The 26112-nt window shown below is 49.5% G+C and overlaps 1 protein-coding gene and 1 long non-coding RNA gene across 10 annotated transcripts in view; both read left to right on the top strand.

Moving 5' to 3' along the window:
- Positions 1–3189: 3189 nt before the first annotated feature.
- Positions 3190–8058, top strand: LOC141578197 (uncharacterized). The gene is made up of 3 exons (XR_012508319.1): positions 3190–6577; positions 7232–7354; positions 7930–8058. It is a non-coding gene; the product is annotated as an uncharacterized LOC141578197 (long non-coding RNA).
- Positions 8059–14676: 6618 nt separating this feature from the next.
- PXYLP1 (2-phosphoxylose phosphatase 1) overlaps positions 14677–26112 on the top strand; it is a 68986-nt gene continuing 57550 nt past the window's right edge. The window contains exons 1-3 of one of the 9 annotated variants that reach the window (XM_074370469.1): positions 17665–17826; positions 18281–18435; positions 18995–19712. Coding sequence is in view for 1 of the 9 variants with exons in the window: in XM_074370502.1 (XP_074226603.1) it covers positions 17820–17826 (7 nt within the window). In the remaining 8 variants the exon portion in view is untranslated. Of the gene's footprint in view, positions 14814–16962; positions 16984–17660; positions 17827–18280; positions 18436–18994; positions 19713–26112 lie in introns of those variants that run through there. The other 8 variants (XM_074370508.1, XM_074370478.1, XM_074370481.1 and 5 more) reach the window with 8 other exon arrangements.

Raw genomic sequence — 26112 nt, 5'->3', positions numbered from 1 at the left:
TGAAATGCAAACAGAGGTTCTAAAATGGTCCTCCTACATTCCAGTGGATCATCTTAGACAAACCCTGAGTGTCCAGCTCCCACTCTGGGCACCACTGCTTTATTAATAAGAGTTTATGGAGTGTCTCATGTGCCCCAGTTTCCTATACTCAGGAAACTCGCTGTTTAGAGGGAGTACAGGCAAGAGAATGGAGCATTACGATAGTGATCAGTGATGTGATAAAGGAATTCCAGTGACTGTGGGAGCACTAAAAAGAGGGACTTCAGCCAGAGGAAGGAATGTCTAAACAATTGTTTGGATGGATGTACAGATAAGTGGGTACATCCATGGATGGATGGATGGATAGACAGGTGGGTGGAGAGATGGGTGGATGACTGTGTAGGTAGATAGGTAGATGGATGGATAGATTGGTGGGTGGATGGAGAGGTGAGTGGATGAATGGCTGAATCAGTGGGTGAGTCTATGAATGGATGTATGGGTGAGGTGACATCACAGACTGCAGGGGGGATGCAAGCACAGTCCTGATTTCCCTAGAATGTGAATACCTGAAGGTTGGGGCAGTATCTTAATCACCCCTGTATTCCAGTGTCTGGCATAGGCCTGACACATGAGATGTATTCAATAAATGTTTGTCAAGTGTAGTGAATCAATGAGAATTAATGGCCCACTAGCCAGTTCACAGCATTCAGTCAGATCTCATCCCTTTTTGATCTCAGTTTCTCTGTGTAGATCAGATATGAAAATTTATAATGCTCTTCGTGCCGCAGAAGGGAGACTGTGCTTGGAGGCCTGGTTTAGAATTCTCCATGGGACAGACCTCAGGTAACTTGCATCTTTTACTTCACCCACTTAGCTCTCCACATCTTTGCCCTCTTTCAAGCACTTCACGTACATTATCTTATTCAACACTGAGATAAGTATTATTATAATTACGCCCCTTTAAAAGATGAGAGGACAGAGGCTCAGAGAGGTTAAGAAACTCTGAAATTGAATCAATTTGGGTTGAAATCCTGCCTCTGCTGTGTATACTTGGGCAAATTACCTCTCGAGACCCCTCAAAGATGTAAAGATTAAATGAGTAAAGCATGTACAGGAGACAATTAATGGTGGTTCTCTTTGTTTCCCAAGCCAGGAAGTTGCAGAGATGGGATTCCGTGCTGTCTACCAACCATGTGGATGCCTTTAAGTTAACAAAAAAGATTCAAGTTTTGCTTAGGCTATAGTGTTTCAGTTAAACATAAGGAAGATTTCAGTAACACATTTTTAAACTTGTAATGTTTAGAAGAACTAAAATAATTAATGAGCTCCTGTGGCCTTCCCCAGCCCTACGATAATGGGGTTCACTAGTCATTTGACAAAAGGGATTCTATGATCTAGGGGCTAAGCCGCCCCTTATGTGGCCCTATGTGCCATTTTCTTCCCTCGCCTGCCCCCTGGTGGTGAATGTGGGCACCACAGGTTCAGCGTACCACCTACGTTTCCGCCAGGCCAGCCTGGCTCGCCACTGCCTTGCGCCGCCATCTAGCGGCTGTTGTTAACACTCAGAGCAGGAAAGGAATTTGTGCTAAGGAAATGATCGAAAGGGCCCTGCCTTGTCACTCCCCGGCTCCATCGCTCACTGGCTGCGGGACCATGGGCACAGCTTAGCTTTCCTGAATGTTAGTTTCCGCATCAGTAAAATGGGTAGTACACCTACCTCAAGGAGTTTTGTGATGAGTAAGATAACTGAGGCAAAACACCTAGCAAAGGGCAGACGTGCATAAATAGCTTGGCTAAATTAATCAAACTGGCTTACTGGTTTTATGGCAGAGTAAAGGGCCACAGGGCAGGGCAGTTTTGAGGACAGGGGAAGAATGGAAAAGGAGATTGTTAGGAAAATCCAGGGTATGGAGCACAGCTGGGGAGTGAGGGAAACAAAATCAAGAAGACTTTGAGGACTGACTGATGACCTTGAAATGTGACCTCTGCTTGTGTTGTTAGGACACAGATGTGTGGCAGTCACAAGACACAGCAGAACCCAAGATATACATAAGAGCAAGTGTTCCAGGAAGGATTATGGGCCAGGTTAATCTTGGAGGGCTCCCTGGAGGAGGGGATATTTAAGCTGGGATGGGATCTGAAGAGTGAAGAAGAGCTCTAGGGAGTATTCCAAATCAGGGAAGGGGAGAATGGGGAAGCAGAGCAAAGCCCCCACCCCCACCCCGCATCTTCGTGAAGGAGACCAACCAGAGAGAAGGCAGGTGTAGGAGATAAGGTCAGACCACCTTGGGGTCAGGAGCTTCACCTGGACCCTCTGGATGGGGAAGAGGCCATGGAAACGTTCAAATAGGGGCTGGCATGTGCAGATGCTGTGCACAGCAGCTTAACTTGGCATCTCTACATAGAGGGGATGGGAAGAAGAACAACTAGATTTGGTCAAATGCACAAAAAATTCAAAGCAACAATCCCTGAACCTGGTATTGGGAAGGAATAGCAGAGGGACACAGCTGTCTTCTGGCACCTGCACTTTTCAGCAGCCTCTGCTGGGCTGCCTGCTGAGTACAGTCCTTTCACACTTGGCCAGACCCCTGTGCAGGGCTGCAGCTGCCTCCTCAAGGCCAACCAAGCGGCTCCCCCTCCCTGCTGCTCCGGGGGAAGTGGCAGCTTCTATCACCACGAGGCAGCGAGACCTGGTGCAGGGCCGGTCCTAGGCCAGCTGAGGACAGTCAGGATCACCTGGGAGACCTGGAGCCCCTGTGAAAATGCAAACTCCAAACAGCTGAAACAGACTCTCTGGGGTTTGGCCCTAGACTCAGAATCCTTAATAGCTCTGCAGGTGATGGAGATCCTTATTCAGGTTTAGGATAATTGGTGAGCAGGGACAGAGCAGGGATTTGGAGTCAGACAGCCCCAGGACCAGTCTCAGGCTCACTCCTTTTGAGCTGTGCTACCCTGAGCAAGTCACGTCACCACTCTGAGTCCCAGTGTCCCACCTACAAAATAGGCGTCAAAAACTCTCCCAAAGGATGATGGAGGCTCCCAGCACGGTGCCAGGCATGTAGAAGGTACTTAGCAGGTGGAAGATTAAACCTGGGATACCTGGGAGCCCTGACTGCCCTTACCTACTCTTCACGCATGCAGCCTGTGAGTTGATAATTAAGTCTCCCCAAGAAGTAGCTGGATGTTACTTTGGGAGAAAAGAGGAAAGTCCCCAGGGAGCTCCTGCTGCAGCAGCTCTAACAAGCGCATGTTGAGATTTGGCCTGCCTCTTCCCTTGCCTGTGACACCATCCCAGCTGGCTGGCCCCGGAAGGAAAAGTAGGATAGATGGGGCTTGTCCCTGGGGCCTCATGAACCTTCGGTTGCTCTTCCTCCATCCACCCACCCGCAGGCACCCTCACCTCCCTGTCTCCCCTTTTGTCTCAGGCAGGCCAGGCTTAGCTCCCAGGATCACTGCCTGCATTTAGCAATTTCCCAGCACCCTGGGACCCCAAGGTCTATGGGTAGTTGTGGAGTGATCATTTTCCGTGGCCTGAACCAGGACCTAGGGGCAGTGTGCATCCTGAGACGCAGTGAAGAGGGACGAATGACAGGATGTGATCACTGGGTGGGTGTACGGAGATGGGAGGGAAATGAACGTGACACTCCCGTTTCTGGTCTGGACAAGGGGTGAGTCAGGAAGGGGACGGAGAGGGAGGGATGGTACTTTTTACTGGTAGGACACACAGGAGGAGGAGCAGGTTTGAGATGGGAGATCATCAACTTCTTAATGAGCAGGAGGAGGAGAGATGTGTCAGGATTCCTGTTGACTCCCAAACTCAACAAATCCAAAAGTGGTTTAAACATACTGCAATGTTCAGTTTTGTGTGTTTTTCTTCTCCCATGAAAGAGGTCCGGATGGGCATCCAGGCCGATGTAGAAGCTCCACCAAGTTATCCAGGATCCAGACCGCACTCATCGTTTTGGTCTACCACATGGGCCCGCCATCCTTAAAATCACCTCCTGATCCAAGATGGCAGTGGAGACAGGCATTACATCTCCTTCCAGTCAGTGAAAAGGAGGAAGGGGGAAAGTGAGATGGGGGGTGACCCCAAGTGCAGTGTGCTTCTTTTAAGTAGTCTTCTCAGAAGTCCCCCGTGACACGGTCACATCGACTGGACAGAACCAGGTCACATGGCCACAGCCACATGCAAAGGAGGTTGGGAAACTTCTCTTTATTGTGGACAACCACGTACCCCGTTAAATATCGGGGATCTGTCACTAGGTAAAAAGGGGAGAATAGATGCTACCAGCAGTCCCTGCTATAATCATCACCCCTGAGATGCCAGAATTTTCCAGGGAGAGGCGTGGCTTGAGAAATGATGGTTTTCAACACCAGCCTCGCTCAGTACACAGTGAGAAGATGCCTGAAGCATCCCGCGGGACCACCAATTAGGAGGCGGGCAGAGGAGGAGCGCAGGGAGGAGCAGCCGGAGCTGAGATGCAGGAGGGAAGCCGGTGGGGCGAGGGTGAGGTCCTAGAGCCCGAGGAACCCGGTCTGGAGAAGAGGGCGTGTTTCCAGCTTGGAACGCTGCGGGGAGACCTAGGCGTGGGGCTGCCAGGCGGCTGCTGTTTCACCGCAGAGAGGTCGCCTGCGGTGTAAACTGTAAACAGAGCAGGTTTCGGTGGAGTGGAGACAGCGGAGGCCCGCTGGGAGAGCTGGGACTGGGGGTGCCTGGGCCGTGAGCGGAGAAGACCTTTGCAGACCTTGGCTGAGAACAAGAGGGGAAAGGTAGGGAGCAGCTGGAGATGGAAGATGAGACTTGAAATGGGTTTGTTTTTGTTTTTTACTCCCCTGAAGCCTAAAAGAGAATTGAGCATATTTAAATCCAGATGGAAAGAAGCCAAAGGAGACAGTGGTTAAAACCCAGAGAAAGAGGAGAAAAACAGAAGAATGAGAGGGCAGGAGAGGTGAGGCCTGCAGGCTCAGGAGGTGTGATTCTCGGAAGAGGAAGCACATCTTCCATTGAGATGGGGCGGACAGGGGGAGGGGGCGGGCGTGGGAGACAGATGTTACAGGGAAAAGAGTTTTGTGTTGTTGTTTTTTAGGAGTGGTTTTAAAAATCAAAACTGGCTGTGGCTCCTTCCCCACCGCCACCTTCTCATACCGGAGGGTCAGAGGGAAAAGGAATTTCTTGACTCCCCCTCCCCCTGGCAGAGACTGGGCCACTGCAGGACTCACAGTAGGTGCCCATGGTGGAGCTGAATATCTGGCGTCTTTGGCCATATAAAGGGGGGCCTGGGATGATGTAGGTGTGGAGGCTGGAGAGGGTTACAGTAATCTGAAAAAGAAGTGGGGGGATGTTGGGGTTGCTGGGCTGTGAATACAAACGAAGCAGAGGGCGAGGCAGAGCTGTGCATGCGAGATGGGCTCTAGTTGGCAAACGTGCCTGAGGGAATTTTACCAACAGGAAATTCTCAAGTTCAATTCAGGTTGTTTGCCTTTGTGTGATGTAAACTCCATTGGTCTCCAGAATGATCAGTAAACTCTGCCAACACCACGGTGCTTTGAGTGAGTGGTGGGGCAACCCTCTCAGACCCCCAGAATTGGTATACAGATTATTTTATATTGAAAATGTTTGAGCTACAGAAGATGCAGAAAGAAACTTTATCTGACCGAAACAGAGCTTCTCCCAAATACTGCTGCCTTAAACCCCCTCCAGTGGGGTTTCTTACAAATTCAGCTGCCAAGGAGACAGACTGCCTATTCCCCATGGCATCAAAAAGCCCAGTAGAATGTTCCATACTCTCCCACTGAAGCCCTCACCATCTCCCTTTTGTTAAATTGATGTATATTTATAAACGTTTACTTTGAACTCTTTTGTGAGTTTCTCCATTGTTGGGAGCATCTGCTTCTGTGGGTGAAACTAAACCTTGTCTTTTTTCCTGTTGGTCTGTCTTTTCTCAATTAATTTGCAGGCCCCCAATCACAGGATACAAGTTGGAAGAGGAAAAGTGTTCCTCCCAAAAGTGGTCTTCTGTGGACGTTGAAAAAGGGCAGGCATGGAGTAGGGAGAGGCAGGCAGGCAGCAATGGGGGTGGGAGCAAGTCTAAGAGGCCCCCTGAGGCAGGCACAGAGGACCAGAAGGGACGTGGGGACGCTCAGGGTGAATGTGGGAAGGGGGTTAACACCTGAGGGTGTGCTGGCAGGATGCTGAAAGACACCCCCCCCCCACCTTCTAAGAAGTGGGGGCAAAGTCATCTGTTGAGAGTACGAGGGAGGGGCAGGGCTGGAGCTTGGAGATGTCCACAGAGATCTGCCGTGGCACTTTGGGAAGAGAATTCCTGCGTCACCGTGGACCCAGCTGAGTTGTGTCCATGAGGTTATATTCTGCAGCTGGAGACAGCAGGATGTTCTTCAGCAGCTCTCAGCCAGGTGGAGATGAGCACAGAGGAGCAGACAACTGGATTCCTTTGGAACTGGGGATTTGGGGGCATTGGATAAGATGGCTTGACAGAGGGGCAAGGAGGTGGAAGTTACCACGAGAGGGTGGAAAGCTGTGTGAATAGCAGTGAAGCCTGGAGTGGCTGAGAGGGAGAAGCCTGCAGACCTTGCTGAGGTGAGGGGCAGGTGCAGCAAGAATGGGGGAGGGATGGATGGGGGCTGGGGTTAGAGGGTTAGAGAGTGTAACAGGTTGTTTCAGGCTGCGCGTATGGAAGGGGGCTAAGGCTACGTGATGGGGAGGCCTGGATGTGACTGTGGGAATGGGTGGCTCAGGGAGGAGCAGGCAAAGGTCATGGAAGACGCTAGGATATTGGGCAGGTCAGCCCTGTAGGCACTGGAATCCTGGGGCTGTTGACAGTACCTGGGATGAGGAAGTAGGCAGCCCGGAGGGCTTCACTATTCAGCCCTGAGCAGGGGCAGAGGGTGACATGGTTGTGGGCCAAACCCCAAAGAAGAGGGGATTTCATACCAGGTGTTTTGGGAGCAGCAGGAGGAGGAGTGGGGAGACCTGGGGTATAAGGCATGGAGGAGGTGAGTCCCCCAACTTGGTGGAAACCCGCAGGGGAAACAGGGGGCTAGAGAGTGAAGGCAGGTGGTGGAGGAAGCCTTCAGTAATTGGGGAAGGACCAAGGGGTGTGTTTTCTATGAAACAAGGGTTCCCAAGGGCTCAGTTTGAGGACCTGGCCGTTCCCCACTGCCATGTGACTGCCTGACTGCTCTGTCCTCTCCTAAGACAGGCGTAACTAATGGATCATCGCACTCTTCTTAGGTGAACCCTGAAGGGACCTCGAAGTCCTCAACACAGTTTTCCGAAAGAGTCATTGCCCACGGATTCAATCGGGGTTCGGCAAACTACAGCCCCACAGGCCAATCTGACCCACTGCTCATTTCTGTAAGTAAGGCTTTATTGGAGCACGGCCACACCTGCTCATCTACTCACTGGCTGTGACTGCTTTCCTGCTACAAGGGTGAGAGTGTGTACCTGTGACAGCTGCTATAGCCCAGAAAACCTACAATGTTTACTGTCTGCCCCTTAAGAAAAATGTAGCTTGATCAGAGTGTGTATGAGAGATTAAACAGACTTGTTCTCCCTGGATTCGAGTAATACCCTGCTCGGGACCAAGTACATTCTTTACAATTTTTCCTTCCTTTTGTTTCTTTTTTGGTGTTGAAAAAGTGTGTCTTGAAATAAATTGCCAAAAGTGCAGTATTTTTCAATGTACAGCCAATTAATTTTCACGTATGAATACATTCATGTAGCCACCACCCAGATCATGATGAAGTGTGTATCCAGCCCCCAGATGGTTCCTTTGTGTCCCTGCTCAGTCAGTATCCCCTCCCTGAGGTCACCTCCACTCTGACCTCTATGACTGTTACTTTTGCCTGTTCTTGAACTTCCTATGGATGCAATGTTGGACTGTGGAGCCTTTTGTGTCTGACTTTTTTCATTCACTGTATGTCTTTCAGCATCTGGCTCACACTAACCACACTCACAGGAGACTGATGTACCCCTTCCCCCGGAAGGGGGTATATTCACAGCAGTGGGATCCTGATCTGGAGTCAGGAAGTTTCTGAAGGTGTCAGTGTGCTAAGAAGGTAATGTTTTAATCATTCAGCTGCTTAGGAAGCATGGACCCTGAACCAGAGTCCTTAAATAATCTCCCATCCCACGGCCAAGGTCCCTCTCTGTGGCAGGTCTGCCCAGGATCCCTCTATCCAGGTCTCACCTCCTTGAACAATAACACAGTTTTCTCCCTGAACCCCTAGTTTTCTCTGCCACCCACCCTCTCTCTGTTGCCTGCTTTTTGAGCTGGGTTCATGACCCTGAATTAGCTGTAGTCTCTCTGTGCTACTCTGGTCAGCCCAGGAGACATCCCTGTGGGTTTCATTCATCAGATTTTAGGGTTCTGGGATCTTGCTGTTGTACACACCATAAGGGTTTGGTTTAGGACACACTGAGTTTCCATCACCTTTGGGGCATGTGAGTCCAACAGGAAAATAGACACAAAAGGCAAGAGCTTAGGAAATCTAGCTGGACCAGAATTCAGATCTGGTCAAAGAAGTGGATGAGATCATTCAGGGTACATGAAGGGGAAGGCTGAGTTGTTGACCTTGCGGAACACATCAAAATTTTATGGCAGAGGCAGTAGAAGAGCAGGACCTAGAAAGAACCATGTAATTTTTGAAAATAAGAACATACTAATCAATTGTACCAGCATGTAGTAATTATTCAGCACATTTGAATATTTGTTTCAGAAGGCTTTGTGCTGTTAGTGTTGGTACCTAGAAGAGCTTCCTGTGAATTAGGCACCAGAAGGACTTTGGACCAGTCTGAGACCTTTGATTGTCCATTCTGACCCTAACCATCTCAGAGAATTATTTGAGGGAATCTCTTGGATTCTGGTCCCCAGAACTGGATAGCAACGTTTACTTGGACATCCCCCAGTGAGACTGAGACGTGTGATTGCATAAATGAGAACTCAAGAGCAGTGGAGGACTTGGTGCTTGCAGAAAGGTACCCAACTTTGTGCAGAGAACAAAGATTAGATGTTATGAAGACAGAGGCCATGTCTGCCTCGTCTCCAGTTTTCCATTACAACATCTGGCTCTGGTGCTCAATGGATGGATGGATGGATGGATGGATGGATGGATGGATGGATGGAATGATGAATAAATAAATGAATGGATGGATAAATGGATGAATGAGTGGCTGAATGAATGAGTGAGTGGATGCATAGATGGATGGATGGTTGAGTGATTGGATGTTGAGTGGATAGATGGGTTGGGTGGATTAATGGATGGATAAGGGGTGGATTGAGGACAGGGTGAGGTTTTAGTCACCTGTTTTCCAATATGGTTAGGTTTGCTGCTTTCCCCCTCTGCTGTGGCCCAAGCCAGCGGGACCCACTAAGAAAACATAGAGGCCCTTTACTTAATCCCTTTAACTTCAAGGATAATACAGATTTCTCTTTGAAACCCGAGGTTTATGTTTACCTAACAAAATATTGTGTGTGTGGAACTCAAACCTTACAAAAAGTAAGATTAAGGGAGTAATAATAAATGTAAATATAAAAACTTCTGATATATTTATATAGCCTCTGAAAGAATATGCTAGAGTACCAGTCAAAACACAAAACAAAACAAAACAAACCACCATCTTAATGGAATCTGAAACATTTTAGATTAGCAATAATGTGTCCTATATAATTAATTTACAAGAAGTATTTTCAGAATCCTTCCTTCTCTTAAATTTCAAAAAGAGACCTATAAATTGACAAAAAAAGATTCCTGTACATCTACTTGCCTTCCTGCAAATACTGTGCATCTGAAATGCACTGTTTTCATCTGTCTTTCTGACATGACCAGGGCCCCCAGGTCATGACTGGAGCGACTCACCATTTGTCCTGCCTCCGTTCTAATGGGGCTCCTGAGTGTGGGAAAAGGACTCAGGAGTCCAAGCACATAGACCAGCCTTTTGAATTAGAGGGATGCAAAGTTGGGGAGGGATTTCTGCACCTGTGCCATCTGCTCCACAGGGTTTCTGGGAGAATCCCTGACAAAAAATAGATGAGAGGCTCTTTGTCACTCTCCAGGTCCTGTGTAGCTTCTGGGAAGTTCATGTTGTGACTATTAGAAGAGAGTCATCCTTCCAGATAGATGCTCACTCACAGGTCAGATGATGTCACTTACCTGCTCAGATGGCTCAGGCACGTCCTTTCACATGGTGAATGTAAGCAAAGCCCTCCCTATGGCCTACAGGACCATCTGTGATCTGACCCCACTAACTCTCTGAGCTCAACTCTCCACTCCCTCCACTAACTGGGGTTCAACCTGCCAAGCTTGATCCTACCCCAGGATCTTTGGACTTCCTAGTCCTACTCTGCCTGGAATGCTCCTCCTTCTGCCCATTTCTTCAGTTCTCTGCTCAAATGCTCCCTTCTCACAGAGAACCTTACTCATCAATCCTTCATAAAATACCATCCACCTCCTCCTGTGTTCCCTTGCCTTAATTTCCTTTTCTTCATGGCAATAATTTATTAATTTACTTATTGCCCATCTCCTCAACTGGAAAGAAATGTCCATGAAGGCAGTGAACTGTCTGTTTTGTCCACTAGTGTGTCCATGGCACTTAGCACATCAGTGGGTGCTTGTGTTAGTTATGTATTGCTGTGTAACAATGCATCACAAAGGTAGTGCCTTAAAATAACACGCATTTATTATCTCAGTGTTTGTGTGAGTCAAGAATCCAGGCATGGCTTAGCTGAGTCTTCTGACCCAGGATTTCTCATGAGGCTGCAAACCAGGAGCTGGCCGGGGGTTGAGTCTCATCTGAAGGCATAATTGGGGAAGAATCTAGTTCCAAGTTCACGTGGTTGTTGGCAGGATTCAGTTCCTTGTGGGTTGTTGGAATGAGGGCCTCAGTTCCTTTCTGGCTGTTGGCTGGAGCCTATCCTCAGTTGCTAGGGGGTCTCTCCATAGCCTAGCTCACCAAATGACGTCTTGCTTCATCAAAGCCAGTGAGGGAGAGAGTCAGCTAACAGGACAGAAGTTACGTTTTCTGCAACGTAATCACAGAAGTGTCATCTCATCTCCTTTGCCATATTCTATTAGTTAGAAGCAAGTCACAAGTCTTGTCTCACTCAAGGTGAGGAGATTACATGAGGTGTGAATACCAGGAGGTGGGGTTCCCTGAGGGGCATTTTATAGTCCATCTGCCACATTTTTTGTTCAATGAACAGCAAATATTGCTAAATTCAAAGTTAAAAAGTGACACTGGGCAGGAGAGCTGTAAGATTTAAGATTCTTCCCACTCCTTTCTTGTACAATGTAGAATTTCTGTGAAACTTACTTGTTCTTTTCCCAGCTTCCCTCTGATGCTTTTTGATCAGCCTGGTCTGCTTGCCTTTTGGGCAGGGTTTTGAGGATTCACTCAAGAGAAGTGACCCACACACAACCCAGGCCTTTCAAAATTTATAACCCAAAGATCACCATTCACAGAGAGTTTATTCCTTATCCCCCAGGATCTCTGGAATTAATGAGTTGCATCCTTATTTATTCCATCCTGGAAGTGGTGTTCTTCTTGAATGGGCACTTTGCATTTATGAGGCCTTGCTGCTAGCCAAGTTAATAATGCATCTAATAAAAAAAAAAAAGAAAGACATTGTTCAATCGGGTAGATCTTATTAATATGATTCAATTTTAAAAGGGCCATTACTTCAGAGTCTTGATGTCTGGGATGCTGTTAAAGAATTTTTTTTCAGAGTCACCATGACAACAGAGCGAACCCCCCCCCCCCAACACACACACATGCACTCCCTTGAATCAATTACAGATTTGTCCATGTAAGAGACTGGAACAGATGCAGCTTATAGGGGATTCTTTTCTGCCTCCTTTGGCAAAAGCCCTGGCTTGTTGTCCAGAGTGAGCAGGAGTCTCAGATCCATCAATATTTACTGATGAACTCGTCGCCATTCATTAACAGGGACTTGACCAGCAGACATTTATTGATCGCATGTGCAGGCCACTCTGAGGGATTCAGAGCCATCACCATCTCAGAAACTCACAGGCCATCACAGGGACTACTCACAGCCACGTGAGGTAGCAGGAGCCCAGTGGGCTCCACCTCAGGGTGGTTCAGACCCTGCTTAGGAACCTAGGACCTGCACAGTGGACCCTGCTGAAGATTCATGATGTCATGACATGCACCCTGGAAAGTTCTGACCTGTGAGGGGGGTCCTTGATCTGTGTGGAAGGGCTGCACTGATGCGAGGCATGAGATAGGCAGGGCCAAGGAAAACCTACCCTGGACCTTAATTTTATACAACCTCAACCCCCAAATTGCTGGGTCACCCCCGCATGTCACTTAACCTCTCTAGCCATTATTTTTATCCTTTACATGAAACGGGATTACACTTTTTTCCTGCTGAACCCACAGTGATCACACTGCGATCTGTTGCTTGTTTGACCCTACATCTCCCCAGACAGGACTTGGAAGCTGCTCAGGTAGTGATTATTCACTGTTGTCTTCGAGGTGCTCAGTGCAGTGCTGGGCATGTCCTAGGCATTCGAGAAATGAATGAATGGGGCTTGGAGGCTTCTTGCAACCACTCCACTCTTTGCCCATCCCTCCAGACTGCCCTTATGCTGGCCTCTCACTCTTCCAAAGGGACTTGGGTTGACCGCACCTTTGGTTCTCCGGGACAGCAGGGAGCACCCCAGTTGTCCCAGAACTGCTTCCCACCCTACTCCAGGCTATAGCTCAACTCAACTTCTCTGATTTGGAACATTTTGCAACCCAGGGAGTATCCCAGGGAGTGGAATGCGGTGTTGAAGCCAGATATGATGGATAGAGAGAAGGGGGCAAGGGAGGGAAGAGTTAGGGCTGTTTAGCTTCTTGTTCCCTGTAGGACATGTTAGAATATGCTGAGAACTCAAAGGAGAAATAATCAAGGAGATGTCAACCATTCAGTCAATAATTGATAGGAAAAAAAAAGAAAGAAAATTAGTGAGGATCTGAAAGAGCTGAAAAACACTATTAGCCAGATTGACCTAACTCACATTTGTAGGACCCTCCACCCACCAACAGCAAAATGTATACATTCTTTTCCAGAGCACACAGGACTTTATCAACTTAGACTATATTATGGACCATAAATAAGTCTCAACAACTTTAAAAAGAACAAAATCATGGTGTTCTCTGACAAGAGTGGAATAAAATCAGAAATGAATATCAGAAATACAGCTGACAGCTCCCCCACATATTCAGAAACTAAACACACTATCAAATACCCCACGGCTCAAAGAGAAATTAGAAAGTATTTTGAGCCAAATGTAAATGAAAACAACCTATCAGCATTGTGGGGTGCAGTTCAAGCAATGAATGAAAGGAAATGTATAGCATTCTAAGACTGTTTTCTAGCTTCCATCTTTTCTGTTTTGGGTCCTAACTGGGAGTTTGGGGTGTTAGCTGGGCCCTACTTCTCTCATTGGCACTTGACCTCCAGTTTTTTTTTTGTCTCTCAAGCGGCCATGAGATTGAAGAAAACCCCACCATGACCCCACTCTCCTCTTGGCTCCTAATTGTGAAATGAGAGGGACAGGCTCTTGGTCCGCTCATCCATTCATCCAATTTTTGTAAGTAGGTTTCAGGCACTGTTGAAGATGAAATAGCCAGAATCCTTGCTGTCCTTTTACGATTTCTAAATAAGATTTGTGTGAGTTCATTGAGTGCTTGTTTGTTTTCTTTTTTCCTCAGAAACATCTTTTAGTGGGGGTCAGAGTTAGGGGACAAAAATGAAGATTGAGATCTATGATTCAGTAAACTATTTCAGTTCTTTGTGATTTTTTTTTTTTTGGCTGGTCAGATTTGAAGCCATCTCTTATTTTTATTTAATGTGGTTATTTTGTGTTCTGTTCTTCTGGATTTGCCTTTCTAATTGGATTTTGCCCAGATAGATGGTAAAATGAGTTTGCCTTCCCCGGTTGCTCGGGGAGGGCAAGGGGCTAGTATAATAAGCCTGCTGGGGCGGGGAGAAGGGATTGCAGCTGGTAGCAAGCACGATGAGTCATGCATACATAAATAATAGAGGACAGACCACCCTGGCGCTGGGAGGCTGGACTGCAGTTTTTAAAAATATACATGTGTTAGGAAGAGTGCAGTGTTTTTGAAAGGACCTAAGAAATGACCTTAACCTTTTGCAAGATATTTATCTCCCTGAGGCCCTGGGGTGGCCAGTGGAGGGGTGGAAGCATGTGTGGGACAGTCCTCTGGCTTTCAATCTTAGTTTGATGTTTAATATATTATTTGACGCAAACTTATTGTGAATAATTTAAGTTTTAATCTTTCTGTGTACTTGGTTTTTTCCCAAGTTTTAACAACAAGTGGGTACTTTGATGATCTGAGAAAGAAACCCCACGGTAATTGGAACTTTAAAATAATATTCGTAACCAAGATATCGTGGTGGGCACAAAAGAAGTGTTTTTGTACAGATGTATAAATGCTGTTGGGAGGCAGGGTGATGGGAGGCACAGACCCTTGGAACTTAGAACCCGGCGCTAATAAACCACTGCCCCTCCCCCCCAGTGGCCTCCCTGATACCTTTGAGTTACCTTCGTGTCTGTCCTAGACTGCTTGTCTTCCCCGAGTCAACCCTTCAAGGTGGGGACAGTAGCCCATTGTTTCTCTAAGTCTACAGTGCGGGACAAAGGAGGCTGTACAAATATTTACTCAGCTTTTTTGCTCAGTGGATGGAAGCTGAATTGAAGAAGGGCACCTGCCCCCAGCAGCTCCAGGCCGGGACTGCTTGGGTGAAATGGCAGCAAGAGCTGCCTGGCAGAATATTCATGACTGGGTGAGTCTGGGACTATTTTTATAAGGTGGGAGATTCAACCTTCAGCAAATTCTGAGAGTTTCCCTGGGGGCCACAATGTGTGTGGGAGAAGGACGAAAGCTGGGAATAGAAGGGGAGAGCACGGTTACGAGCAGATGGCCCTGCGCTTTTTCTCTTCTACTCTGTTTTACGGTCATCAGTGAGCACAGCTTGCTCCTCTGTCAGATGGATATTACGATGGTAGGTACTATTTTGCAGGGACAAATGTACCAGGCACTGTGCTATAGGCTTGGGTTACTCAGGAAGTGATAGAAAAACCCATTCAATTTGCTTGGGGAAAAGCAAGGATACACTGAACATGTACTTGAAAAATCCAGGGCCTGGTTTCGACAGCAATCTGCCTCTCTCTCATCTCTGCCTTCCTCTGGGTCGGCTCCAGTCTCTGGCACAGCCTCCCAGTTGCTGGCCAGGGCGCCACCAGCTGCTTCAGGCTACATCTTATCTCCTCAACCACCACAGAGGAAAGAGGTTTAATGGGGGTAATGGTTTTGAGATGCTTCCCCAGGTCTTTTTTCCCTGTAGGAACCTTTCTTTTTTCTTTCCTTGTAGCCACTTCCTCCTTTAAGTTTTAACCAAGAGGTGTTACTGCCCTGGGGCAGGGAAAGGTGGGTACCACTCAGAACCCACAGCCCACAGGGAGGAGGGAGAGGACACCTCCTCCAGGATGGAAAGGGAAATCAAAGCCATCAGAGAACAGGGAAAGTGCGGAAAGAGACTGAGAGGGTGAGTCTAGGGAGAGCATGATGCCCAGTTCTGAGGGGCCTGAGGCCACCTCCGTACCAAGTCTTGACCTAGGGTGGTGCAAAGACAGAGACCCCAGACAGGTTGAGGAGGAGGCTGTAAGCAGAGAGGGCCTGTACCCACTTCCTCTTTGGAACTCTGCCCCACAAAATGCCCTGTGCCAGCACCAGAGGGCTGCAGCACGGTGGAGTGGAGTGTGGCAAATTTAGTGGGGAAGTGGTTAGACATGGTGCCCCTGCATCACCCTCAGTCCCGCTGTGACAGAGGAGGGATCCAGGAGCAGGCACTTTTTCCCTGTGGGGAAGAGAAGGTAGCAGAGAGAGGGAGCCACAGGAGGGGGTCACAGTGACTGGGAGAACAGGATAGACAAGTGAACCAATCCTGCCAACCAGAGTCAGACCCAAGGCTTGCAGGAATGGTGGACAAAGAGAAGCTGTTTTTCTGCTGGACTTGTTGTGCGAAGTTGTGAGCCTGGCTCTGCTAGGGTCTCATGTGGAGCCTGAGAGTATAGTGCCCATGGGAGGAAGCAAAGCCTGGAGATGGAGAGCTCCCAAAGTCTTCAGTTTCCGGAACTAAATCCAGGCCTGAAGCAGAGACACCCTGAGCTTTTAACTTATGTACGTCAATCAATTCCTTTTTGTTTAAGCAAGTGTGAATTGGGTTGTCTCTCATTTACAGCAGAAAGCCCCCTAACTTGTGTAGGGAAGAGGGAGGCAGCGCCAGGAAAGGGGTAGAGCCTGGGATTGGTGAGAGGACCATCAGCAGAGCCCTGGGAGGGAAGGAGATGTGTTGGGTGGAACTGAGTCACATGGGAGAGCCTGGAGTGATGCTAAAGGAGACAGTGAAACAATTTTGTGCTGGGAGGCACAGTTCGTGACTGGGAGGGGTTGTGTCAGTGGTCAGGGCAGGAAGCAGCTGAGGACAGCCTGGCATCTCAGGAATGTGGTGAGAAAGGCAGGTTTATAAGCAAAGGCTTATAAAGGGCATTGAGCCATCAGGTGAGGAAGGCATCCCAGTGTCTGCAGGAATGGTGAGACCATAAGAGCAGATGAGGTTGGGAGCTGGGAAGAGCTGGGAAGATAGAATTTGGTGTTGGGAGTGCTGAATTAAGACGGAAAGTTCTAGGCAGAAAACCAGAGAATAGGTAGAAATATGGGATATCTCGGTGTAGAGTGTGGATTGGGAGCCATCAAATACAGGAGTGAAAGAAGAGGCCAAGGGAGACGCTCCTTCAGAAAGTGCGCCGGGAAAGTCAATAGTAAATATTCATGAGCCTGTTTTGCGCAAGACCAGTTGTGCTGGGGCACGTAGGGGTCACAGTAGACTTCTGACACCAAAGTCCTCTCTTGACAGTCGCAGCTGGCGAGATCATCTCGCGCGGAGAAATCAGGTAGGAATCACCACCATCTGAAACCCAACATTTGAAAGAAATGACCCCCAAATACCGCATCAAATCAAGTTCAACTGAGCGCCTCACGGGTGTCTAACGGAGTTACCGAATCATTCAAGTGCTCTATGGTTCTCCAGTAACTCGAGAACGCTGAGAGCCACGGGGTGGGGATGGGTTGGAGAGGCAGGCTGCCCAGACCTCCCCAGAGTGCAGCATCGAGGTCTAGAGTTGACACACAGGGCCGGATGTGGTAGGAGCAGGAAGGGGCACGTGGAGTGGGCTAGGGGGTGGGGCAGCAAGGTGGTGAGAATTGTGACAGTTTGAGTCCACGCGGCAGCAGTCACCCGGCAGTGGCAGCCCCCAAACACTCACGCCCAGCCCAGCACAAAACCCACAGGCACCCACACTAGGTCCCCAGGTCCGGGCGGTGTCGGTGCACCGCCGTCTAGGCGTGCGTCCACGCAATCCCTGATCCCGAGGTGGCCGCGGTCCCGGCGCACTCAGGGTGACCGTGACCCTGGCTTTCGCAAGCCAGGATCTCTGCAGACTGGCCAGTCTCTGGGGCCTGTGTTTGGCCTCCTCCACGCAGTGTCTTCTCCGCAGTCGCTTCCGCTCCCTTCGGGCCAGCGGGGCCGCACCGCATCGCCGCCTCCGGGGCGGAGCTCGAGGCGGGGCGGGCCGAGCCCAGGGCGCAGCGAGGGCAGTAGGGGGCGCTGCGGGATGCCGCGCTGTTCTGTGGCGGGTGTGAGCTTCCCTCGCTTTCCCCGCGCCGGGCGGAGTAGGCGGTGAGCGCCGAACCCGGCGCGCAGCTGTGGGGCCGGGGCCCGGCCGGCACCATGGGCGGTGAGTGCCGCGTGGGCCGCGGCGGGGTGGTTGCAGTTGAGGCTGAGCGGCGCGGAGGCTCGAGGCGGGCGAGTTTCCCGGGGTGCAGGGCTCGGAGACCTAGGGGGTCCTCTGGACGCGCCCGGCAGTGTCTCCGGTGGGAGACGGGTTGGGGGGTCGGGGGCGGGCTTCCAAGCACGGGGTCTGGACCTGGTGACTAAGCTTCCTCATGCATCTCTGCCCTCTCCCCAGCCCCCAGCCCCCAGCCCCCGACTAGTTCCCTCTTCCCAAGCCACCCCCCACCCCCACGCGTCGGGATCCCTGCTCCCGCCTCCTAATCTGCCGCTCCCTTTCCTTTCCCCAGCGCCCCCTAACCCGGCCTACGATTCCTCCACCCTTTCCCCAAGCCCCTGCCCCGCACCTCCCGGCGGGTGCCTCCCCTAATCCCCGCTGCCTCCTGCTTCTCCACCTCCAGCTCTGCTCCTCGCCTGCTTCGCCTGCCTCCATCCGCGTCCCCGCCCCTCCAGCCCGCTCCCGCTCGGCCCCCGCACTCCTGCCGCCTGATTCCTGCCCAAACTGGAGCTCCCAGGATCCCCCTTCCCCAGCAATTCCGAGGCTGCTGGTCTCCAGGTAAGGAAGCGGCGGCAGCGGCAACTTCCCCGCGGCCTTCCTCGGGGGTGGGGCCAGCTCCTCCCGTCAGCTACCTGCGCGGGGCGCCCCCGGGAGTCCCGGAGCCCCGCGGAGGGGCCGCTCCACGCGCGCGTTAACGTTCCTGGGTGCTCAGCTTAACTGCGTGGTTTACCCCCAACGGCGTTGCTTTTGCTCGCAATCTTTTAAAGAAGCTGGCTTTGTCACACACACAAAATTGGATGTGCTTAGAGCTGGTTGCTTTCTTTGAGGCTGCAGTGGTCTTTCAGGGTGGACCTGTGGTTGGTTAAAGGATTAACGGTGCCGGAGGGTGCGGAGCCATGTTTCCCGCTTCGGCGGGGCATTTCGTGGGGAGGGAGGCTATCGCCGCCTGGGTGGCGCGTGCCTTCGTGGGAAGACAAGAATGCTTTGTAAGCATTCAAAAGGTAAAATCAGGATAGATGTGGAAACAGATCTCGTGGGAATGGGGAGGTGTGGGGTGGATGGCCAAGAGAGCCTCAAGAAGGCTCCACAACTTGGGGACATTTGTTGCTATTTGCAGGAGGCCCGCGGGTGAACCTGACTGTAGAGCAGGCAGTGCCCAGCCAGCCTCGCAAACGTGACGTGACGTGACTGTGGACGGAACTTGGGAACAACTCCTGCTCAGAGGTGTTGGTTCTCAGTCTGGACGTCTGTGGGAAGAGGGCTTAAAGCAGATGGTTTGAAAAGCCTCGTGTTCCCTGGAGAGAGGTGGAGATGCAGGGTGACAGCCAGAAAGCCAGCGCATGAAGAGAAGTCCTGGCTTTTCTCATGTCTTGGATTAAATTAATTGCCTATTTCAAAGAAAGGGCATGTCGAAGGTTCTTCTCTTTTGGGGAATAGCTCCTGGCCAGCTCACCCTCACCGATGCGTGAGAGGCTACTTTGGGGCACCCAGGGAGTAGATGGGCCTCCTCGCCTTTGGAGCACTGCATTTGGATCGTTTGTGGAACTGCAGTATCTGCAACTCTTTCTTTTGAGTGACTGGCTTGAATAGTAATGACTTCAATATTCTTTTACTGTTGAATAATGAATTAATAAGTAATTAGCCCAGGGTCACACGGGAGCTCAGTAGGCTCCCTCTGAGTGCCCACAAATTCCAGTGGGTATCACCTCAGCCCTCGCCACGCTGCTCTGTGATGAGTTGTTGACTGTCAGATGCCCCACTGGCCAAGAGCACCTTCAGAGATGGGGTGGAACCATCTCTGTGGCCCCAGCACCCAGCCTGGCACCTTCTAAGTGGTAGGTACTCAGTGTTTGTCTAGTAAAGAAGTGGGTCTCCCTCCTGAATCCAGTCTAAGCCTGTCATCCGTGTTTTTCCATTGTGCTACACTGTTTCCAAAATGTTATCCTTAAATTCATCATGTTTTTAAGAAATACTTTATCTCAGTAGAGACATTCATTTTTGTGTGCATTTGGGACAAAGAGCTCAATTTATGGGTCAGGCTTTGACAACTGGGCCTCTAACCTCAGAATGTCCATGAAGAAAAGCAGCTGTTCTCATCCCATAATTGGGGTGAGAGGGTGATGAGGACTCTGAGGAACTAAGGCTTTTTGCTGAGGGATGAGTCCTCCACAGCTTAACCTATAGGGCCCTGAGCTGTGGCCCACAGCCGCCTTCAGCATCCCTCATCCCTGCGCGTGATGGGGGAAGCCACCTGTGGAGCCCAGCTGGCTGTTTCCCATTGCAGCATCTTCACCCCGGCGGGGCTACCCACCCTGGGGAAAGCTGGGAGCGCCCCTTCTTGCACTTTTCTGGCAATATGGTTTGCTGCTGTGCTGGGGAGGGAGGCTGGTTCGAGGAAGGTGTTTCTGTCTGTGGGAGGCGGCACTGACTCACTGGCAGAGGGAGGAAAGTCCAGTTCTCCTGCCTCTGTCCAAGGCCAGCCCGGGGGAGAATAGCCAGAGGCTAAAGGAGTGGGAGCAACCTATGCTCCCTTTTTTTCAGGAACCTGGGAAGGGCTGGAATTCATAATGTCACTTGGATGTGGGACGCTGCACTGCCCACAGGTTCATTCACAGCTGTCACGAGCTTATCTTCCTCACTCAGCCTGTCTCTGGCTTCAGGTCTCACTCATACCCAGGACTCCTGCAGCTGGTGAAAATCTGTTTTCTAAAAGAGGTTTAATTAATGCTGCATTTTGTATGTGAGAGAGAAAGGGAGAGAGAGAGGGCGGGAGGGAGGAGGAGAGAACTTGTGATCTGGAGTGGGTAGGAAGAAGGATGGGAGAATAGTTAAGGTCCTGAAAATTTAGGAAGGTAGCCCTCAGCCCTGAGATGGGGTTCTTGGTTGGTGGATAAGGATGTGGGCCCACATTCTGGTAGAGGGGTTACCATTAGGAGCAAAGTCACTGAGATGGGAAAAATGGGTGCTGGGCCCACCATTCTGGTTCTTAGAAGGCCTTGAAAGCCAGGTGAGGACTGAACTCAGCAAGGTGGGAGAGCACTGAGCCATTTGAAGTTTTTGGATGAGGGTTGTGCCCCTTTGGAAACAGTGACTTGAGTGATGACGTTGTTCTGCGGTCCGGCCCCGGGGGAGCCAGCTCAAACCTGAGATGTTGCGGGGAGCACCCAGGGGCATGGCAAAAAGAGAGGCAGCTGGGAGGGTGTGTGCATCTGCACTTAGTACGTGAAGAGGAGGCGACAGCTTCCTTCTGGTAGGCCTTTTCGCAGAAGCAGCCTCCTAGGGACTCTTCTTGAACCTGCTGAGCATCCTTGCAGATACAGTCGGGCCTTCTAAGGCCCCTCAACCGGGAGGTACTGCAGGGCAGCCATGAGGAGGCACCTGTGAATTGGGAATGAATTGCAGGGTCTGCTCTGAGTCCAAAAGGCAGAAGGGCCAGGGTGGCCTGAGCCACAGACTCCACCCCTGGAACCAGAGGGCTGCTCTGAATCTTCTAGGGCTCTGCTTGGGGAAGCCACTGGCTTTGAAAAAGGAACAGGGCCATCAGAAATGAAGAGAAGAGCAGTCGCAGAAGCATAGAGGAAGCTCATGATTAAAAGACACTGAAAAAGAACTTGGAGGAGCCTTGTGGACTAGTTCCCACTGCCGGGAGGCAGCCTTCACCCACATCCTCCAGGCTGCTTCCTGGCTACAGGAACTAGTCCACAAGGAGTATCTAGGGTTCATCCCTGCATCCTGGTCCCTCCTTCCTCCTCCTCCCCCAGCCCCACCTTCCTGCACTACCCACATTGGTCGAGCCATTTCTGTGCTGATACTAGGGTGGAGGAGAGCTCAAGCACGTATCTAATGGTAGCAACTGTAGGAACGTGAAAATTCTGTTTGTATTTGCATAGTCACTTCCCCAACTTATGCGTTACATCTCTGTATTATAAAGCATACTTTTGTCATCTGCTAACCACTGTCTCTGCCCCTGTGCATAACTGACTTCCTTAGAGCCTTCAATAGCGTAGAAACCAGAGCTTTAAAGAACAGATCAAGGTGAAAATGATTGCACCTGGTTTTGACACTGCCTCCCCCTCCTCTCCACTCCTGTCTGTGGTTAGAGTCATCATTTACACCAAATTTACAAATAGTTTGAATACTGTTTGTCCTACCCCTCAATTATATGGAGACATGTGTCTTTCCAACAAGCAAAAACCACAGCTTACTTTCCTAGACCCACCTCATTCTTGGCTCGAACACCAAACATCAGGCCTTCAGAGGTAAAGCGGTATCATTTTGAGCCTTTTAATTATAAAGTAAAATGAAGCCCTTGCTTGCTAATTTTGTCATGTGCTAATACAGAAGAATCTGAAGTTAGAATAAAACATTTACTGCCTTGTTAACTCGTTCTAAAATGAAAGAAGTAGTTGGATTAAGGTAGAGAAAAGTTATTAAAGTTATAGTAGAAATGTCTGGAAGCTCCGAAGTACTAATGGAGGGACACAGTATTACAGAAATAAATTAAGCTTTGTACGTTATCATGGAAATGTGGAGAGATACAAATAGGAACTTCCACAGAAGTATATGCAAGTATGGAATTTTGACAAGTATAGATTGATGTGTATAGATATTTTGATCTGTTATATCAAAATATATTAATTATTATTTTTAAAAAATTTTAATGGAGGTACTGGGGATTGAATCCAGGACCTTGTGCATGCTAAGCACACACTCTGCCACTGAGCTATACCCTGTCCCCCAAAATATATTAATTATTATGATCATATGTTATGCTTATATAGTAGCTTACCATTTAAACAGGCAACTGTGGTCCATGATCTTGTTCAATCTGTCTAGCAAGTCTGGGATCTTCTTAGAGTTGGGGACATTGGACCACAGAATGTTTAAAAAGCTTATTCAGATTTCTTGAGCAGAGGAATACTGTGTACCTAGATATGCTTGCTACAGTTGCTTGATAAGTCAGTGTGCTTACATAGTTATTTGAAAATTGCAGGTAGTCTCCTGCTTGGGGATGAAAGTAGGCATTGGTTTTCTTTAAAATGTCCTGCAGATCAAATAAACAAAAACAGTGTGGGCTTAGCACCACCAGAAACCTCCTGGAAGGGTTTCTCAGGGTGTGTGGATATGTCCGGGGTTCTCTGATGATGACTTCCTAATACCTAAGTACCTGAGATTGTGTCCTCAGCACAGCACAGTGGTTAAGAGTGTAGATTCTGGAGCCAGACTGGCTTTGTATCCTGGATCTACTGCTATTAGGCTTGTACTTTTGGACACGGTACTTAACCTCTCTGTGCCTCAGCTTCCTCTTTTGTAAAACTGAGGTGATGGTAATACCTCCCTCATGGTATTGTTGTCAAGCTGAAATGAGACAGTACATGACAAGGACTTAGTGCCTAGGCACATGGTGAGTGCTTCTATGTTAAGCTGTTTTCACTGTTCATTCATTCAAAAATGTTTTTGGTACCAACCAACTGCACTGAGATGATGGATATAGGATAAATAAGATACCCATAGCCTCCTTCCTCATGGAACAGAGGACATTGTACTTCAGTCCACAGTGAAGGACATGGATGATACTGCAGGCGTTTCCCCGGGCACCCACCTGCTCTTGGCCACCTGTTAAGGGCCCTGAGAGGCCCGGGCGTGGACTATAAAGGGTTGACTGTGGTGGGGGAAGGGCAGCGGATTATCTTCGGCTAGTACACACTGGCGACGTGGCCCTGCCGGCTGTTGAAGACAGGCACTCGTTTGACTGGCCTGCATCTGACACATGCTGGTGGTTCGTATTTTAACCACAGCTCTTGGCCTCGGGTTATTAGTGGGAGGCGTGATAAGAGACAGTAAGCTCAGTGTTTACTTACCTGATTTGCCAGCACTGATCTTGGTCCCGGGTGACAGCACCGAACTTCCTGACCACTGTTCTGGGCTGGCTCTTCAGCAACTCTGGAAGCCCACGATACCATCAGAGACCCAGTTCTCTGCGTGAGGAATGGCACGGCTGCTCCTGAGGACAAGCAGGGGACTATCCTGAGGCAGACGGCCAGACTGCTGCTAAAAACCAAAATTCAACCAGGAACTGCAAAGATCTAATTGGCTTTATTCAATGCTAGGCTCATGAATTGGGCAGCATGCCATCTAGTAATAGAAGGGCACACTGATGGGAGGGGGGAAGAAAACAAAGGGTTGTTTCTGGCCCAGTCACCTTCTTCTGTGCACAGGGTGAGGGTTTATCATGTTGTTTACCTCTGCTTCCTTTGAGGGAGTGGGAATAGACAGGACCCACGTGACAGATGACCTCACAGGTGCTGGCTAGAGAAGCCCAGACTGGCCAGTTAAGACTGCATTGCTGGGAAGGTTGAAACTGCGGTTAGGTCAGGTGTTTCCTACGTCTAGGTTTGGTATCCCAGGTTTCAGCACAAGTGATGCCATTGTGGTGCTGTTAACACAATCATGGGTCCTGTGTCTGCCAGAGCTGGACCCTTCTTGATCTGAAGGTCTCTGGGAAACTGCTGGTAGGCTTGGGTTTAATAACTGGTCCTGAAAAGGGAGGTCCTTCCTCCTCAGACCTCACCCTCCCTCGCTCTGTGTGTCTGACAGAGAAACTCCAGCGTGGCAGCCTGCCCAGCGAGCCCTTGCCATCCTGTGGTGGCCTCCGGTGATGGGCTGAGGACTAGAGAAACCTGGGACCCCTGCCTCAGAACCTGAGTGCTCCTCTGCCTTGTGTGATTAGCACACCCTTTGCTCTACACTGGAATTCTTTGTACTCAGAAGTCAGCAGTCAGACTGGAAACCTGATAATCAGTTCTCTTAATGGCGAGCCTGCTTATTTTATTCATTTTTCAACTACTGGAATTTGAAGTCAATGAGGCTTTGTCTTTTTCTCTTAAAATACTTTCCCCATGCTTGGAAAGCAAAGAAGTGGAGAATAATGCCATTCATTAACACACACGCATACGCACACATTTATTTGTGTGTAGGCAGCATTGAGTTAAAAGGAAGAAAACCTTTTCTCTAGCTTCCAAATGGTTCCCCAGCTGCTCTCATTTCTCTGGTTTGGTTGCCTCTTGATTTCCCAGACGGGGTCGACTTTTGTCGCCAGTTTGTCTCCATGGCCGTTCTTAATGGAAACCCAGACCTGAAAATCGAAGCTTGGACATTTATGGTTGAAGGTCATGGCATAGACGTTTGATTTTCGGGGGGCTGTCTTCAAGGTGAAAGATTACTGTGTCTTTGAGAAAGAAAGTGTATTTTAGGAGATTCTAACGTCAGCAGGCAGGAGAATCTAAGCCAGCCTGCCTCATCTCAGTTCACATAATTTCCAGCATTTCTAAGTTAGCGTTTAGCGGCATATGATTTTTTTCCATTCTCCCCTTTGTGCATCTTGCTCTAATGACTGCTGATTATCTTGAAACAGCTGCATTAATTGATGGTGTTTAGCAACTCAATGTGCAGTAAGTAATTGCAGTTGGCTCGGCTGAGCGTAGCATTGTTACTTGCTTTTTCGCTTAAGGGGTGTTTGCTCTGTGTGCCCACTGGCAGAAAGGGAGTTGAGAACTCCTTGCCTCAGTGCCCACCCACCACCCAGTGCTCACACCGTCGCAGGACATCGTGTGTCATCACAGCATCTGTTCTCACTGCATTCAGATTGTCTGCTCGTGGGCCTGTCTCCCCCGTTTGACTGGGAGCTTCTGGAGGGCAGGGGCTACACCCAGCTCATCTCTGAATCTTCAGCCCTTCATGCAAGAACTGACATGAAATGGGCCTCAGTAAAGGTTAGGTGAATGAATGAACGAGTAGTTGCAAAGCACTGAGGATTGTGTTTGGCTGCCAAGTAACAGAAAGCCCTACCTTAGTGGCTTAAGCAAGTAATGGTTTATTTTTCTCACTTAACAAGATGTTTGAAGGTGGGTGGTTGCTGGCGTTGCTTTCAGCAGCTGATGTCTGTCTGGACTGGCACTGTTATTTTCTTCATGGTGGCAAAATGGCTGCTGCAGGAAGGAGGCGCCGGCCATACGGGTACCTTTTATCAGGAAAGCAGGCAGACATTTTCCCCCAAACATCCAGCAGACCTCCCTTGACGTTTCATGGCCAGAGCTGTGTCCCATGACCACTCCCAGTTAAAAGGGCCATGTGAGTATGTAGCAGGGCACATTGCTGCCTAGGGTAGGTAGGCTTACTGCTCAAACAAGCAAACCAAATACAGTTGACCCTTCAGCAACACAAGGCTTTGGGGCG

Source organism: Camelus bactrianus, chromosome 1, assembly GCF_048773025.1.
Source record: "Camelus bactrianus isolate YW-2024 breed Bactrian camel chromosome 1, ASM4877302v1, whole genome shotgun sequence".
In the NCBI taxonomy this organism is placed as follows: domain Eukaryota; kingdom Metazoa; phylum Chordata; class Mammalia; order Artiodactyla; family Camelidae; genus Camelus; species Camelus bactrianus.
This window is presented reverse-complemented; position numbering and strand designations above follow the sequence as displayed.